This window comes from Rana temporaria, chromosome 8 (genome assembly GCF_905171775.1).
Source record: "Rana temporaria chromosome 8, aRanTem1.1, whole genome shotgun sequence".
NCBI classification, from domain to species: Eukaryota; Metazoa; Chordata; class Amphibia; order Anura; family Ranidae; genus Rana; species Rana temporaria.
Genome location: NC_053496.1, coordinates 71,783,078 through 71,799,052, shown reverse-complemented (window position 1 = coordinate 71,799,052; position 15,975 = coordinate 71,783,078). Strand labels below are relative to the sequence as shown.

Sequence of the window (15,975 nt, the reverse complement as noted above, 5' to 3'; positions counted from 1 at the left end):
GTAGCCACCTTCTAACAGGAAGTCGGTTCACGGCAGCAAACATTTGGGGATCTTAAGGAGACAGAGCAATACAAGGGAGTTTTAGGAGTTATTAATACATCATTGAATAGATTTACTTTTAAACCGGAGTTTAATGTCACTTTAATAAGACATCAAACATAAGAAAAGATATCTACTGCATGCATAAAGTCATTAGCTGAGCACAGCAAACACAGCAACATGTGGAGTAGATCTGTGCAAACTACTGAGCACAGCCCTGTCACAGCCATTCTGTCGCAGAACCCAATATGCAGCTGACTCAGCAGATTTCTCCAGGAAACCTGACACTAGGCTAATCTGCCATCAGCTTCACTGTGCTAGCTGCAAACTCTCAGACAGAGTCCCACTGAGCATGTGCAGTGAGCTGCTTGGTCACTATGGCAACACAAAGCTAAACTCTAGCAGTATGGAGTCTCTGGAGAGGAGAGGCACAGAGCAGGTAGGACATGGATAGAGGATGGATGTTCATAGGATGTATATATATATATATATATATATATATATATATATATATATATATATGTGTGTGTATATATATATATATATATATATATATAATGTCTGATGATATTCAAGCATTGAGCTGTTTGTGCAGCTGAGGAACCATTGTCATAGACATCTTGAGACTTGTAGTTCCACAGAGATCAGAACACCATAGGTTTGTTATTTGTGAACATGCACTTTAAGTGATAATATCTTGTGTAGATCTGCTCTGTAATATGGATTCAATTGATATTGAACCCAAAGGCAAATGTGACCTCGCACCATTTCAAACCCGCATTTCAGTGCGAGATCGGGGGGGCGATTTGAAAGACATCTCTGCGGGTTCATACACAGATGTCAATTGAAATCGCCCCGAAGTCGCCAAAAGTAATACAGGTACTACTTTTGGAAATCGGTGCAGCGCCACAAAGTCGGCATCGCACCGATTGGGACAGTGCCATTGCTGCCAATAGGCTGCGATTTGACATGTCAAATCGCATGTCAAATCGCACCGATGTGAACGGGGGCTTAGACTCGGTTCCCACAATGCGTTTTTTTTCATGCTTTTTGCAGAAACACATGGACATTGTTTTTATAATGGTTTCCTATAGAAAACGTACGCACCAATGCATTTTTGGGCCTTTGAATTTTTGGAAAGGATCAAGACTTTTTTTAAATGCAAAACTGTGCTATTTTTTGCTTTTTTTAATTCAATAGACTTCAATGGAGAAGCTGCAGAAAAGCATGTAGTGCATTTTGCAAATTGCTGCAAAATCGCGGTAAAGAACTGCAAAAAGCACTGCAGAAATGCTCAAAAGCGAACTGCATAGGTGTGAATGCCATAAGCTCCATGCACACATGATTATGATTGGAATCGGGCAGAATTCTGCCCTGCGATTTTAATTGGTTACAAAAACATGGGACCCGTTTATGTTGCCATTACTTCTAAGGACACCCCAATTGGCCCACGATTTTGCAGTGATTGTTGCACGACAAATTGTGGAAAAATCACGCAAACAAAATTGCGGGACGTGGGTCACCCAACAGAAGTCCCTGCGACACATGTCCTGCGATTTTGTTTGCGCGATTTTGCCACGATTTGTCGCGTGACAATCCTGCCAAAATCGTACTGCGTTTAGGGTGCCATTGAGAAAAAATGCCATTGTAAATGTGTTGTACGCGTAAATAATAGACTTACTGGCCAGATCACCAGGTGAAAATAAAAGAAATGAGCCCAAAAAAAGTAAACAAATTCAGCCACCAATTATTGGTATGCTGCAATATATTGCATTTTTTGTTTTACGCCGCATACACACAATCGGATTTTCCATCAGAAAAACCAAGGATGTTTTTTCCGACAGAATTCCGATCAAGCTTGGCTTGCATACACACGGTCACACAAAAGATCTCTGAACTTTCGTCCGTCAAGAATGCGGTGACGTACAACACTACGACGAGCCGAGAAAATTAAGTTCAATGCTTCCGAGCATGCGTCGGAATTTTGCGCGTCGGAATTGCTACAGACGTTTGGATTTTCCGATAGCAAAATTTTAGAACCAGCTCTCAATCTTTTGTTGGCGGAAATTCCGACAGCAAATGTCCGATGGAGCATACACACGGTCGGAATTTACGTTCAAAAGCTCGCATCGGACTTTTGCTGTCAGAATTTCTGATCATGTGTACGGGTTTTACTAAGCAGACAAGACAGCCATGGAGTTGGATGGCTCCTCCATGGAAATGGGATGCTTGGAAATGTCCAAAAGAGCCAAATCGATTTTATTTCTGTTTCTACCGTGCAACCTCGTTATTTGATCGAACAAAACATGATCACATCTTTTACTTAATTAGTTTGATGCTGATGGCTCCACCTTGGCCAATCGACTCAGTTTCATCAAATCCAATCTAAACCGAGGCTAAATCCATCAGAAGGGAAGGTATGGCTATTCAATCAGTTTCTGATTTGATTATTTTGATTGAATCACATAATAAAATGAAAACGTGTATGACCACCTTTAAGCAGGGTTAAAAAACGTGTTCAGTTGTTTTTTTTTTTGTTTTACCATCTACAACATGTATGTCCAACACAAGGCCAGGGGGCCGAATCTGACCTGACAGATCTTGTCATGTGGCCAGAGCTGACACAAGGGGTGGGCAGGAGGGAAGGCTGCCCTGGGCACTGTGGTATCATGTGAGGTCAGGGGCGCCACAAGGAGATTGGGGGAGGGGATCTGTGTCGGGAAGGGGATTGGGAGGGGGGAGGTAGAAGTGGATAAGAATTGTTCTAGGTAGGGAAATTTGGGTGGGGGGGGGGGGGTTCTAGGTGTGGTGATTTAGTGGGCTTTGTGTTGGGAGGGGGATGAGGAAAGAGGATTTGTGCTAAAAGGAGGGATGGGGGGATGGAGTGGGGGAGAGGATGTGACCTGTGAGGAGGGGGGGGTTATGCTTAGGGTTAAGCATGCAGATTAGTGTTCAATTTTTGTGTTGGGGGGCGGGATTTTTGCCGACACATAATGCTCATACATCTTGGGGAGGGCGCAGTTTAGCATGTTCGCCCTGGGATCTAGATGACCTTGTCCAATTTTGCAGCTGGATCGTGGCGGAACTCCATTCCGCCACATCCATCTCTCACATTCTGCTCCTGCTAACTGCTTTCACTTGTAAACACAGAAACCTTTGGTGTTTACATGGGACAGCTTTGCTTTCTGCGGCTTCTGGATGTAACAGATCCATCATAGTGAGACCAGTTCTCCAGAATCGAGAGTGAGAACCGGGTAGTAGAGAGAGCTGCCCACATAGACATAGGTAGAAAAGAATAAAGATGTAAGCAAGCTTGGGGGCTAGGTTGATGTTGCACACTGTGCACCCCTCAACCTGCACTATGTACACAGGGCACTTCTGAACTCTGCATAGCACACTCCAAAACCCTGCACTTTGTACACAGTGCACCCCCTCAACTCTGCACCCTGTTCTGTATGTAGCGCACTAATGAATAATAAGAGCAGATACATAGCCTTACATATACATTTAGCCCTTGGAGGGCAACCATACTGCTGATGTGATCCATGATGAAATTTAGTTTGACACCCCAGATCTACTGTATGTCCTATTAGGGAGATTTCCCTCACTTCCCCTCCCATAGCTAAAACAGGAAGTTAGGGGAAATCCTTCCACAGTGAGGAAATCACCAGAACCAGTGTCCCTAATCGGAGACTTCCCCTCTATTCATGTCAATCTTTATCCCTAAATGCATAGGGCCTTAAACGCCAGTTTTGAATAAAGTGGGAAAGACGAAGAACATCTTATTTTTATTGATTCGTGTGCAGGGGATTCACTTTCTCTAGTTATCTTGGTGACCATTCTTACTGAGACAGAAAATCATCGGAAAACCAGACTTTTACCGTTGCCACAAGGAGAACTTTTGCTATGTGGATACTGATGACCAGGCCCGGTTGCGGCCCGCCAACGGCTCTTGGCGGCCCGCGAACGGCCCTCGGCGGGCCGCATGTCACATTTCCCCAGGGGTGTACCAAAGGGTTGCAGGCCAAGAGGGGACGCCCATTTTACTTGATAGCAGAGATCCCCCACCCCCCGCCACCAACACATCGCCATATAGAGAGAGATGAGCGGGCGATTTCTCCCCTCCCCTTGCTGCCCACAGGATCAGTTTAGAGGAGAGGAGCTGCTTCTACTCCTCCCCCTCCTCTCATCCTCTCCTCATGTGTCTGCCCCGCCCACTCTCCCCGACAGTTCAAGATAAAGCCAAACAGAAAGGAAAGATGGAGTCTGATATCCATTCATCCAGTCAGTCCCTCCTGCCTCTGAGTGAGTCCTGTGAGTACTGTAAACTGGTGTAAGGGTGCCCTTCATTCCCTTCTCTCTCTCTCTCTCTTCACCTTTCTTTCTTTCTTTCTCTCTCCCTATTATCTATCTCTATCTATCTATCTATCTATCTATCTATCTATCTTCCTTCCCTTCTTTATCTATCTTCCTTACTTTCTATCTATTTATCTATCTATCTATCTATCTATCTATCTATCTATCTATCTATCTCTATCTTCCCTTCTTTCTTTCTATCTGTATCTATCTTTCTTTCTTTATCTATCTTCCTTCATTTCTATCTATCTTTCTATCTATATCTATCTATCTATTTTCCTTCCTTCCTTCCCTTCTTTCTTTCTTTTTCTATCTATCTATCTATCTATCTATCTATCTATCTATCTATCTATCTATCTATCTATCTATCTATCTATCTATCTACCGTCCTTTCTTTCTTTCTATCTTTATCTTTCTTTGTATCTATCTATCTATCTATCTATCTATCTATCTATCTATCTATCTATCTATCTATCTTTCTTTCTTTCTTTCTCTCTCTCTCTGTCTATCTATATTTCTTTATCTCACCCCACCACTAACCCCCACCGCGCCAAACCCGACCCCCCCCCCCCCCCGGGCTGCTCAGTCTAAAATGCCCGGGCCTTTTTTTTGTCCCAGTCCGGGCCTGCTGATGACCACAAAGAAAGAGAGATATCCTGTCACTTCTTGTTGTGTCTCCAGGACAGGAAGTGAAGCGAAATCTCCCCCACATGAAACATGCAGCAACCAAAAGAAAAAAAAACTGACAGAGATTCTAACAATTAAAAAAATAATAATCTAGCTAGAGATACAGCTTATGTGTATGTACATATATACTTGTTTTATATATAAATAAACATAAGGAGCTGCATTCTGAAACTGACATGTGACCCAATGATAAGATGCAAAAAAAACTTATATATAAAAATTAAAACAAGTCCCAATGAGTGAATCGTGTGACATATAAAAGGTCCTCCAATGAAATGGGGAAAGATCCTTCAGTGGAAGAATAGGGGGATAAATATAGCGACTTTCTCCTGTGACTTTAGGACAGACAAAGTGAATCCACCACCACAGAGAGTGCATGCTTACCAGCTGCACAAGCTTTGAATCTTGTGGCTAACACCCAGCCAGGGCCTTTTTCTTCCAGGAGCCTCAGGTGACCGATCAAACCATTTACCGCTATTGACTGTTGATCGTGAAGGTGGAGGGAAGCCCAACATTCAAATCTAGGATGTTGATGCTCATACAATAGGGAGGTCAAATGGAGTAGTCAAGTTTGAGACCATGATGCAGAGTCTTAAGTCCGACTACCCATGTGGTTCCTTTTGTGGGATCTGGAAGAGGCGTGATGCCAGTGGTCGGGTCGTTGTAGAAGCAGAATCATACTGCAGAGTCTCTAATCTGGGCAGTCAGTAGGCGGATCTAAGTTTTCGAGGAAATGTGGGAGATCATCCTTTGTGCACGTAGCAGTCAGACGAAAGGGAAAACCCCAACTATATGAAACATTCACAACACGAGGCGCATCCAGAAGGGTGTGCACTACACGCCTTTGCATGTGGGTTCTCCTCTGCTGCTTCTCCCAGCAATGTCTTTGGTTGTTTTCTTTATGTTTCGTCACATTTTTGAGTAAACAATATATCTATATTTTCTTTATGTTTTATGAACAGGAAAATAATCTTCATGATGAAATGGAGGATGTTGTAAAGCTGGATTTCCTTTCTCAGTCACAAATAAATACACTTTTAGAACATGAAGACATAGATGACATACAGAGGTACGCCTTTTTAATTTTTACAAGTTCAGCTTAAAGCTGGTCGAAGAACAATCAAAATTCAGCCGGCTCCAACAGGGACCGGCCACTTTCTGATCATGGTCGCCCTGGTTTGACAGAAGTCCCATTTTTAGGACTTGTTCACACCAGAATGCAGAGCAGGAAAGCCATGTTCCGTCACGTTTACCACACAGCATTCAAAGCATTACTTTTAGTGCGATCCAATGCAATTTCGTCCTATTCAAATGAATGGTCTGAATATTGCACCACACTGAATCACACAGGAATGCAGACCATGTCAGAATTAGTATATGTGGGGAAAAACCTCCAATGCCTACACACATTCTGAAAGAATCTACTGTATCCTGTTGCTGAAATGAATGCTGTCTAAGAACACGGTTAGTGTATGAACAGTATAGTATATTTTTTGTTTTGGAAAGAGTATAGAAGGGTTATACCCCTGTCAGGTTTTTTTTATGCTGTCTATGTCCTGTTGAAGAGATTGCCCTTAACGTCCTGTTCCAGGGATGCAACAGGACAGAGAAAATCCCCCTCTTAGACACAGGCAGGGGTGGACTGACCATTAAGGCACTGCCCGAGGGTCCCAAGGCCAGTAGGGGGCCCCATGAGCTGGGACAGTCACACTGTATGAACACTGATGATTTAGAGAATCGTCTATGTTTATGGAGAAAGGGACTGTGGAATCTCTGTCCTCAATACCTGTATCTGTCTCAAAAGTGAGACTTTAGGGTCAGAGTTGTGAAAAAAAAATAAAGTTGTAGTAAACTCTGTAATACCACTTGTACCTACATTTAAGACTATAACAAAGTCTCCTGCCACTCTGCATGTCGCCAAGCTAGGTGCCCCTCCACGAGGCCCTGCCGCATTAATGTTGCATCAGAAAGATGGCTGCCATGTGGTGGCCATCTTTAAACCTGGGGGCCACATGATTCCCTAGTGCCCAGGGGCCTCATTTGTTGTCAGTCCACTCCTGGACACAGGAACATGTGTCCCAGTTGGAAGAATTACTGGTACCTCCTGTTCTGGTGACACTTGTAAAATTTTGGATTTGCCATCACTTTTTTGTCTCAGTGACATTGGTCACCAAGACAAATATAGTGGCTAAAACTACCCAACAGGGACACAGGGAGCAATAGAAACTTGTTAGGGGCTCTAACTCCTCACGACTCTATCCTAAACTGCAAAAAAATGTTTTGATTTACATATTTTAATTCACAAAGCTTCATATACATTGATCATGTAATCATAAGTTGACTGGGGTACATTATGGATCGAGAAATCCACTTCTACAGTAGATCTATTATCAAAATCCACACTTAACATGAATCAATAGAGCCTATCAGAACTTTACCAAATAACATTATGCATTTTATTATTATGAATATAAAATGCTGCTCCTGAGTTCTTAGCTTGGGCAGCCTTGATCAGTGGTTGTCAGTCTACAGGGGCAGTCGCACCTCATGTGTTCCATCTCCTAAAAAAACTTTAAGTCCATCTTTTGTGAATTTTCTACCAAAATGCACTGTCCCCAGGGAAGAAGAATAGTGCATGTAAAAAGTACCCAAATTGCACCACTCTGAACTCTGTTGGGAAACTGTCACTTTTGGGAGCATCAAACTACTTGGATTCTCACAGCCCTCATTGTCCTCCCACTGTCTCCTACATCAGTGGTTCTCAACCACCGAGACGTGACCCAGTGCTAGGCCTTGGTTTTCCTCCTTTCAGCGTGCCAGTCAGCTGCACATTTCTTAACCTACCACAGTGCCTCCCAGCTCTTAGTCACCCTAACCTCCTATTACTGCCTGAAGTGCCCTTCAACCCCCCACACTGTTAATAGGTCACGAAAGTGCCCCCCCCAGCCTTCCACAGTGCCACCAGCCCCCCATAGTGCCCTCAAACTCCTACAGTGTCCCACAGTGCCTCCAAAACTCTAACACTGTCTCCTAAACTTTGAGCTCCACAACAGCCACCTCTAGAAACTTCATCCCCTATAGGGCTATAGGGCTACCAAGTCTGCTGCAGACTCCCCCCCCCCCCCCCCCAACATTGACACCCAGCTCCATCCAGAGTCTTCCAGCATTTCATCTACGTTCCGATACTTTTGTTGTGTGATTATAAACTTTTTTCTACTGTTGTGGCTTGGAAGGTTTTGGAAGAATTTACCAGTCCCTGGTCTCCATAAGGTTGAGAACCACTGCACTACATCACTGTGTTCTTTTATATGTTTAGCTATTTCCTAACTTTTTTATAACAGTATAGCTTCAGCAAACATTAGTAGCCTATTTTCTGTTGCAGCTATTGTGAACTATTTTCCTTATGCTGATCACATTTCCATATACAGGTGCATCTCATAAAATTAAAATATCTTCAAATTGTTAATTTATTTCAGTAATTAAATTCAAAACGTGAAACTCATATATTTTAAATAGCTGCGTTACACACAGAGTGATATATTTCAAGCATTTCTTTCTTTTAATTTTGATGATTATGGCTTACAGCTAGTGAAAACCCAAAATTCAGTATCTCAGAAAATGTGAATATTACATAAGATCAATAAAAAAAATAATAATAATTTGAATACAGAAATGTTGGCTAATGCCGCGTACACACGATCGGTTCGTCTGATGAAAACGGTCTGATGGACCGTTTTAATCAGACGAACCGATCGTGTGTGGGCCCCATCGTTTTTTTATCCATCGGTGAAAAACCTAGGAACTTGTTTTAAAACTATCTGATGGTTAAAAAAACGATAGAAAAAAAACGATCGTCTGTGGGCACGTCCATCGGTTAAAAATTCATGCATGCTCAGAATCAAGTTGACGCATGCTTGGAAGCATTGAACTTCATTTTTCTCAGCACGTCGTTGTGTTTTACGTCACCGCGTTCTGACGCGATCGTTTTTTTAACTGATGGTGTGTAGGCAAGACTGATGAAAGTCAGCTTCATCGGATATCTGATGAAAAAATCCATCAGACCGTTTTCATCGGATGAACCGATCGTGTGTACAGGGCATTACTCAATAGTATGTCCATGTACAGTATAGAATGCTCTCAATAATTAGACCGGGGGCCCTTTTGCATGAATTACTGCATCAATGTAGCATGTCATGGAGGAGATCAGCCTATGGTTGCTTTGATAGTTGCTTTCAGCTCATCTGCATTGTTGGGTCTGGTGTCTCTCATCTTCCTCTTGACAATACCCCCCAGATTCTCTATGGGGTTTAGGTCAGACGAGTTTGCTGGCCAATCAAGCACCATGGTCATTAAACCAGGTATTGGTATTGGTATTTTTGGCAGCGGGGGCAGGTGCCAAGTCCTGCTGGAAAATTAAATAAGCATCTCCATAAAGCTGGTCAGTAGCGGGAAGCATTAAATTAATTTCCTAGTACGCTGACTTTAGACTTGATAAAACACAGTGGACCAACACCAGCATATGACATGTCTCCCCAAATCATCACAGACTGTGGAAAATGTTGCATTTGGTTTGGATATCAAGGGCCAGATTCACGTAGCCCGTGCGCAACGTAACTTAAACGATTTAAGTTACACCGCCGCAAATTTCCCAAGTTAGTGCCCGATCCACAAAGCACTTACCTGGAAATTTGCGGCGGTGTATCCTAAATCCGTCCGGCGCAAGGCGGGCCCAATCAAATGGGGCGAGTCCCATTTAAATTAGGCGCGCTCCCGCGCCGGACGTACTGCTCATGCTCCGTCGGGTAAATTATCCGACGTGCATTGCGCTAACTGACGTCGCACCAACGTCATTTGCTTAGATGTTAACGTAAATGGCGTCCAGCGCCATTCACGGACGTCTTACGCAAACGACGTTGATGTTTAAATTTCGACGCGGGAACGACGGCCATACTTAACATGGCTTAAGACAACTAGGGCTCAGCCCTAGTTTTACGCGGCGTAACTCGATGGAAACGACGTAGAGTTAGATCGACGGGACGTTCGGGATGTTCGGGGATCGCCGTAAGTATTCATTTGCATATTCTACGCCGGCCGCAATGGCCTCGCCACCTAGCGGCTGGCCTAGAATTGCATCCTTAAGATCCGACAGTGTAATTCAATTTCACCTGTCGGATCTTAGGGCTAGCTATGCGTAACTGATTCTATGAATCAGTCGCATAGTTAGAAACAGAGATACGACGGCGTATCAGTAGATACGCCGTCGTATCTCGTTTGTGAATCTGGCCCCAAGTTCCCAGAGTCTGGAAGAGTGGAAAGGCACAGAATCCAAGTTGCATGAGGTCCAGTGTGAAGTTTCCACAGTCAGTAATGATTTGGGGAGCCATGTCATCTGCTGGTGTTGGTCCACTGTGTTTTATCACCAAAGTCCGCACATCCCTCTACCAGGAAATTCTAGAGCACTTCATGCTTCATTGCTGACCAGCTTTATGCAGATGCTGATTTCATTTACCAGCAGCACCTACCCACACTGCCAAAAGTACCAATACCTAGTTTAATGACCATGGTATCACTGAGCTTGATTGGCCAGCAAACTCACCTGACATAAACCCCATAGACAATCTGTGGGGTGTTGTCAAGAGGAAGATGAGAGACACCAGACCCAACAATGCAGATGAGCTGAAAGCCACTGGGCTTCCATAACACCTCAGCAGTTCCACAGGCTGATTGCCTCCATGCCACGCCGCATTGATGCAGTAATTCATGCAAAAAAAGCCAGACCAAGTATTGTGTGCATACTATACTGTACATGGACATACTTTTCAGTAAGACAACATTTCTGTATTAAAAATTTTTTTTTATTGGCCTTATGTAATATTTAAATTTTCCGAGGTATTGAATTTTGGGTTTCCCCTAGTCATAAGTCATAATCATCAAAATTAAATAAACAAAAAGCTTGAAATATATCACTTTGTGTGAAACGCATCTATATAAAATATATGAGTTTTACTTTTTGAATTGAATTACTGAAGTAAATTAACTTTTTGATGATACAGATGCACCTGTATATCTAGAACCACTAAAAAAAAAAAATTCCGATTTAAAGGAACACTAAAGGTTCGATTTTTATTAGATCAATTGATTGCTGTAAGCTAGAGCATTTAAATATCACTTACCTCGTTTTTTCTTTTGACCTCCAAAATACAGTAATCCAGGTTTGAAAATGCCATTTCCTGCCTCTCCTCTTCTTGCTTTCCACCAGCATCTGAGCTGTTTTGCATGGTGGAAAGCAGAATGTGCTCACCCCCTCCCTATGACTACAGCCCTGCGTGAAGATGCTCTCTTATCCCTCACAGGCATGAAGGTTAAGCCTAATGGGAACTGTAGTTCCCATTAGGCTGTGATGTAGCAAGAATGAATGCGCACCGCAAACCAGGAAGTCAGTGAGAATAACGATTCAGGAGTGCTGGAGGTGAATAAAACAGCTCGATTTCAACAGGTATCAAACTAGTTATAATGCAAAACATTACTTTTTACTTTATCAGCTACTGTCAGACTTTAATTTAAGAGGAAAATATTTTTGTCTTTACAACCCCTTTAAGCCCTTTTTTGTATATTAAAGATTTGCTTGTGACATGTAGTTCAGAACCTCAGTAAATTTTTATTTTCAGGATAATGGTAGAGTTTCTCGGCTTTAAAGATACTCAAACAAACTTAAAGGAAGGCATACTGGTGGATTACTATGTATCTGGACTCTGTTGGGGAAAAGAGAACAAGTTTAGCTCACTGCAGTTGACCGGATTAATTGGGCTGTTACATTTCCTCATGGAGAATATTGAAAGTAAGTGTGCAATCACCTATACATTGAAAAGACACATACAGTTTAAATACCATAGTATCTTTTATGTTTTTGTATGCAAATGTGCTAATAGCCAGTGAAAGTTCTTGTTTCTAGCAATTGTATTTTATTGATATAACAAGGGAAAATGGGAGATATATGAACCCATATTGTTTACACCAGCTTGTAGCATTTCATTTGTAGTTTGAACTCCATCTTTTTATATACTTTACATAGTTTGTTTCGGCCAGCTTGGCCCAAAATAACTAATGTGAGTCCGCTGGATGTGCTGTATAAACTGTATGGAGCTGAGACACACAGTCTATCACAGCGGCGCTCAGTCATTCAGAGAAAGTGATTTATTCTATCAATGAATACAAAGCTCCCTCTGATATTAGCGAGGGACATAGCTTGTTTGGGCCAAGTAAAGTATATCAAAGATGAAGTTCCGCTTTAAGGGTCCATACACACTAGGCAGCAGAAAAAAAGCAGGATAAAAAAACACTCCTTTGGAGCATTGTACATTTATAAGAATTTTCCCCCAAAACACTAGAAAAACTGAAACACCTAAAACCGCATTATGGCTCCATTCACACCTAGGCGTAGGGCGTACAGGCGTTTTTACAGGCGATTTTTACCGACGTTTTTGTCGCGCGTATATGCGCGTATGCGCGCGTTTTCGCACAGTGGCGTTCGACGTTTTTGTACTTTGTCTTTTTCCATATTAGCCAATAAGAAAAATGATCATCCCTGACATCACTTGTTGCTCTCCTAGGAATTTTTTATTCCTCTTCCTGGGTGAATATACCTCTTCCGGATTTCAGCAACACAGGCGTCAAAACGCTTGTACAAGCACGTGTTTACGCGCAATACGCGCGTATCAGGCGTTTTACATTGACTTCAATGTAAAAAAAAAACGCTCAAATACGCGCATATCGCGCGCTAGGAGCGACAAAAAAGGGTCCGGAACTTTTTTGAGCTACAGGCTACAGGCTACAGGCGTTTAGGCGTTCAGATGTGAACCATCCCCATTGCCTTTCATTACTTTTCGTCCCTCTGGCGTTTGTGCACGTCGCGCTACAGGCGTAAAAACGCCTAGGTGTGAATGGAGCCTTAGGCAGCATTTCTTTCTGCTCGAAAGTTCCTCTACCACGACATTCTGTATTCAATTCATGTTTATCCCCTTGTTGGCTAGGACACCATTGGCTCACCAATCGACAGCATCCTTGCAGCAAAAGACTCATCCCTGGTCCCGGGCAACAACTGAGGGCAAGAAAAGAGGTGCAGGTGCTGGCTGATATCATTAACTACTGGACAAAGATATCTGACAGCATCACCACCCCTTTGTTTTCTTTCAGCTGCTGGCAGGTAAATATCCCATCTGAATGGGACCAGCAATGAGTCATTAGGTACTAGGAAGCTGGCAGCCTTTGGTGCCCTAGCAGCTCATTAGCCCTTTGCAGGAAGCATTAGCAGGAAGCATTATGGCACATGTACTGTGAGCACTGGAGTTTCTCTGTACGCCAACTTAAGCCTCGTACACACGATCGTAATTTCCGATGGAATTTTCTTCCATCAGTCTTGCATACACACTGTCAGACTAAATTCCGATCGTCCAAAACACGATGACGTAAAACACTACAACGAGCCGAGAAAAATTAATTTCAATGCTTCCGAGCATGCGTCGACTTGATTCTGAGCATGCACGGGTTTTTTCTACGTCGGAGTTGCACAGAGACGATAGGAATTTCCTATCATTTTTTTTTCCATCGGAAAAAAATAAAACATGTTTTATTTCTAAACACCGACGGAAAAAGTCAGATGGGGCCCACACACGATCGGAATTTCCAATGAAAAAAGTCCATCGGACTGTGTAAGCTCCATTAGAGTTGATCTTAGATTGGAACAAAACCCTTGTATCCTTTGTAGCCAAGGAAGCTGCCATTTTAGCCTCTGTTTGATCTGCAGTTGCCATGGTACTGCACATGTGATCAGTTATGATACTAGCCATTTGATGACTTGACTGTTCAGTTGAGAACACAAGCAACTGTACCAGTTATCATTCATGGAATGCCTTGAATGCAACTGTTTTGGAAAACAGTTAATCAATGGGTTTAGTACTGCAAGTTTGCATATCTTAGAACTAGTGATAATTCTTTATGAATCTGTGGCCACAGCAGTGCATCATTACAACCTTCAAGCCGCCAGTGCTCAAACAACAAATTGCATCATTAAGGAGGACATTGCGCAGCATCCTTGTTTGCCCCTCTCCATCAGCCTTCGGTCACATTAGTTGAATGAAGGAGAGAAACTGAGAGAAGAGAAACGTTGGAACACTAGTCAGTACTAGTGGAAGGATAATTCACCTTGAACCTCGGCTGTCCTACATGTGTGGATGTTGCTGCATTATGTAAATCTACTAGTTTACTTTCTTTACATTTTCGAATAGGGTGCCTCCAGATTGTGCATCATTTTAAAGGGTGCCTTGACTGAAGAAAGGTTGAAAACACTGTAAGGCCTGTGTGTTTTATAGTTGCAGAGACATGTCAGCTCTGAATGTTCATATAATTCTCAAGTGCTGAGAGAAATTTAGTTTGTGAGCCTGATGGGGGCCCTAATACTTCTTGTTTACTGTTATTTTCTCTGTTGCTGAAATGTGTGTACTTACTGGATTTACTTCTACAAAATGCAATAGAATATGACTAAATTATACTGTATGTAGCACTACCCCCGAAGGAGCTGCTGGATATATTTGGGCGGCATGTTACCTCTTATTCCTCACCATCCAGGGAGAAGGTGGAAGGGTAACAGGTAACTAGATTCAGGTGCGTAGTTTCAATCCGGAAACACTCCTGCTTCCAGTGACACAGCTTTCGTCGCTACTCTAGCCAGAGTGGGTTTTGCGCAACCGGATATATTTTTCTCACTAGCCTAGCAGCCAGGGTGACACACGGAAAAATGGCAACGTCTCTGCCACAGACCTTCCCACAGATGGAGACACTTTTCGGTCCAGAATCCTCACAGTACAGGATTCAGCACCCGGATCTCTCCAGAGTAACTTCTTGTGGAACTTGAAACTGACAGGCGATCACCATCCAGCCTTTCAGTAAACGGTGCATCCTTCGATGAAGTTCAAGGCCTCTCTTGAGACACCAGCCTCATGCTCGGTCCTCTCCAAGACAGGTCCTTCGTCAAGCGGCTTCCTCCCTCAGGACGGACAGCACAGGATCACCTTCCAATGCATAGACCCAATCTGCCTACTGGGCCTACTCAAAAGATCACAACCCCGGACCAATGTGGTCCCGGAGCCAGGATTACAGGAACACGCACCCCCGGCCAGGAGGGCCACGCACAGGGGGTGGTGGGACGACAGACTCAGGATCTACCACCCAGTCCAGTGACGTCTGTTCTTTAAGTACCCCTCCCCAGCATGCACAGCAGGACGATCAACCCCACTGATTGGCTGCTAAGGGAGAATACTCAAATCTCCCTGACCTAGTTGCTACCAGCCTTGGCCTGGAGTAACATCTACACCCCAGGCGAACAATAGTGGTCACTCACAGCACAGCCATGGCTGGAACAGAAACCAAATTTGCACAAATCACACATGTCTGGGTAAAGCAACTCTCAGACTTCCCTCTAAATTTACAACAGCGCTGGCTCAAAAAGAGCAAGCTGCTACATGTACATAAAACATATTATTACTAATAGTAACAAAAACTTTGAGTTATGAGTTATGATCCTGATTTATTGCAGCCCTTTGCACACATGCATAGCTGTAGGAAGTGAAATTGCAGAACGTTCCGTACAATCAGCGCGTATCTCATGTCTGCTAGAATACTTTGTGACAACATTTCATGTCATCTGGTTTAGTTACTTCTTCAGCCAAAGTGTGTTTGTGTGATTATCCAGCTTAGAACTTACCCTGTTTTTAATGTGTTTGTTTATTAGGCCACTCTATATAGTCACACTACAACTTGTCAATGTTGAGGTAGGCTTCACTGTAAAGGCTGTTATAAAGATAGAAAGCATGAGAGGTGAATGTTTGCCATTTAAAG

At 43.1% G+C, this 15,975-nt stretch overlaps 1 protein-coding gene and 1 long non-coding RNA gene across 2 annotated transcripts in view; both read left to right on the top strand.

Moving 5' to 3' along the window:
- Positions 1-383: 383 nt before the first annotated feature.
- On the top strand, positions 384-6,104 carry LOC120947061. The gene is made up of 2 exons (XR_005750816.1): positions 384-478; positions 6,045-6,104. It is a non-coding gene; the product is annotated as an uncharacterized LOC120947061 (long non-coding RNA).
- A 5,632-nt stretch (positions 6,105-11,736) lies between these two features.
- CABCOCO1 (ciliary associated calcium binding coiled-coil 1) overlaps positions 11,737-15,975 on the top strand; it is a 101,321-nt gene continuing 97,082 nt past the window's right edge. The window contains exon 1 of the mRNA XM_040361999.1: positions 11,737-11,920. Within this exon, the coding sequence (XP_040217933.1) occupies positions 11,755-11,920 (166 nt within the window). The 5' untranslated portion in view covers positions 11,737-11,754. The remainder of the gene's footprint in view (positions 11,921-15,975) is intronic.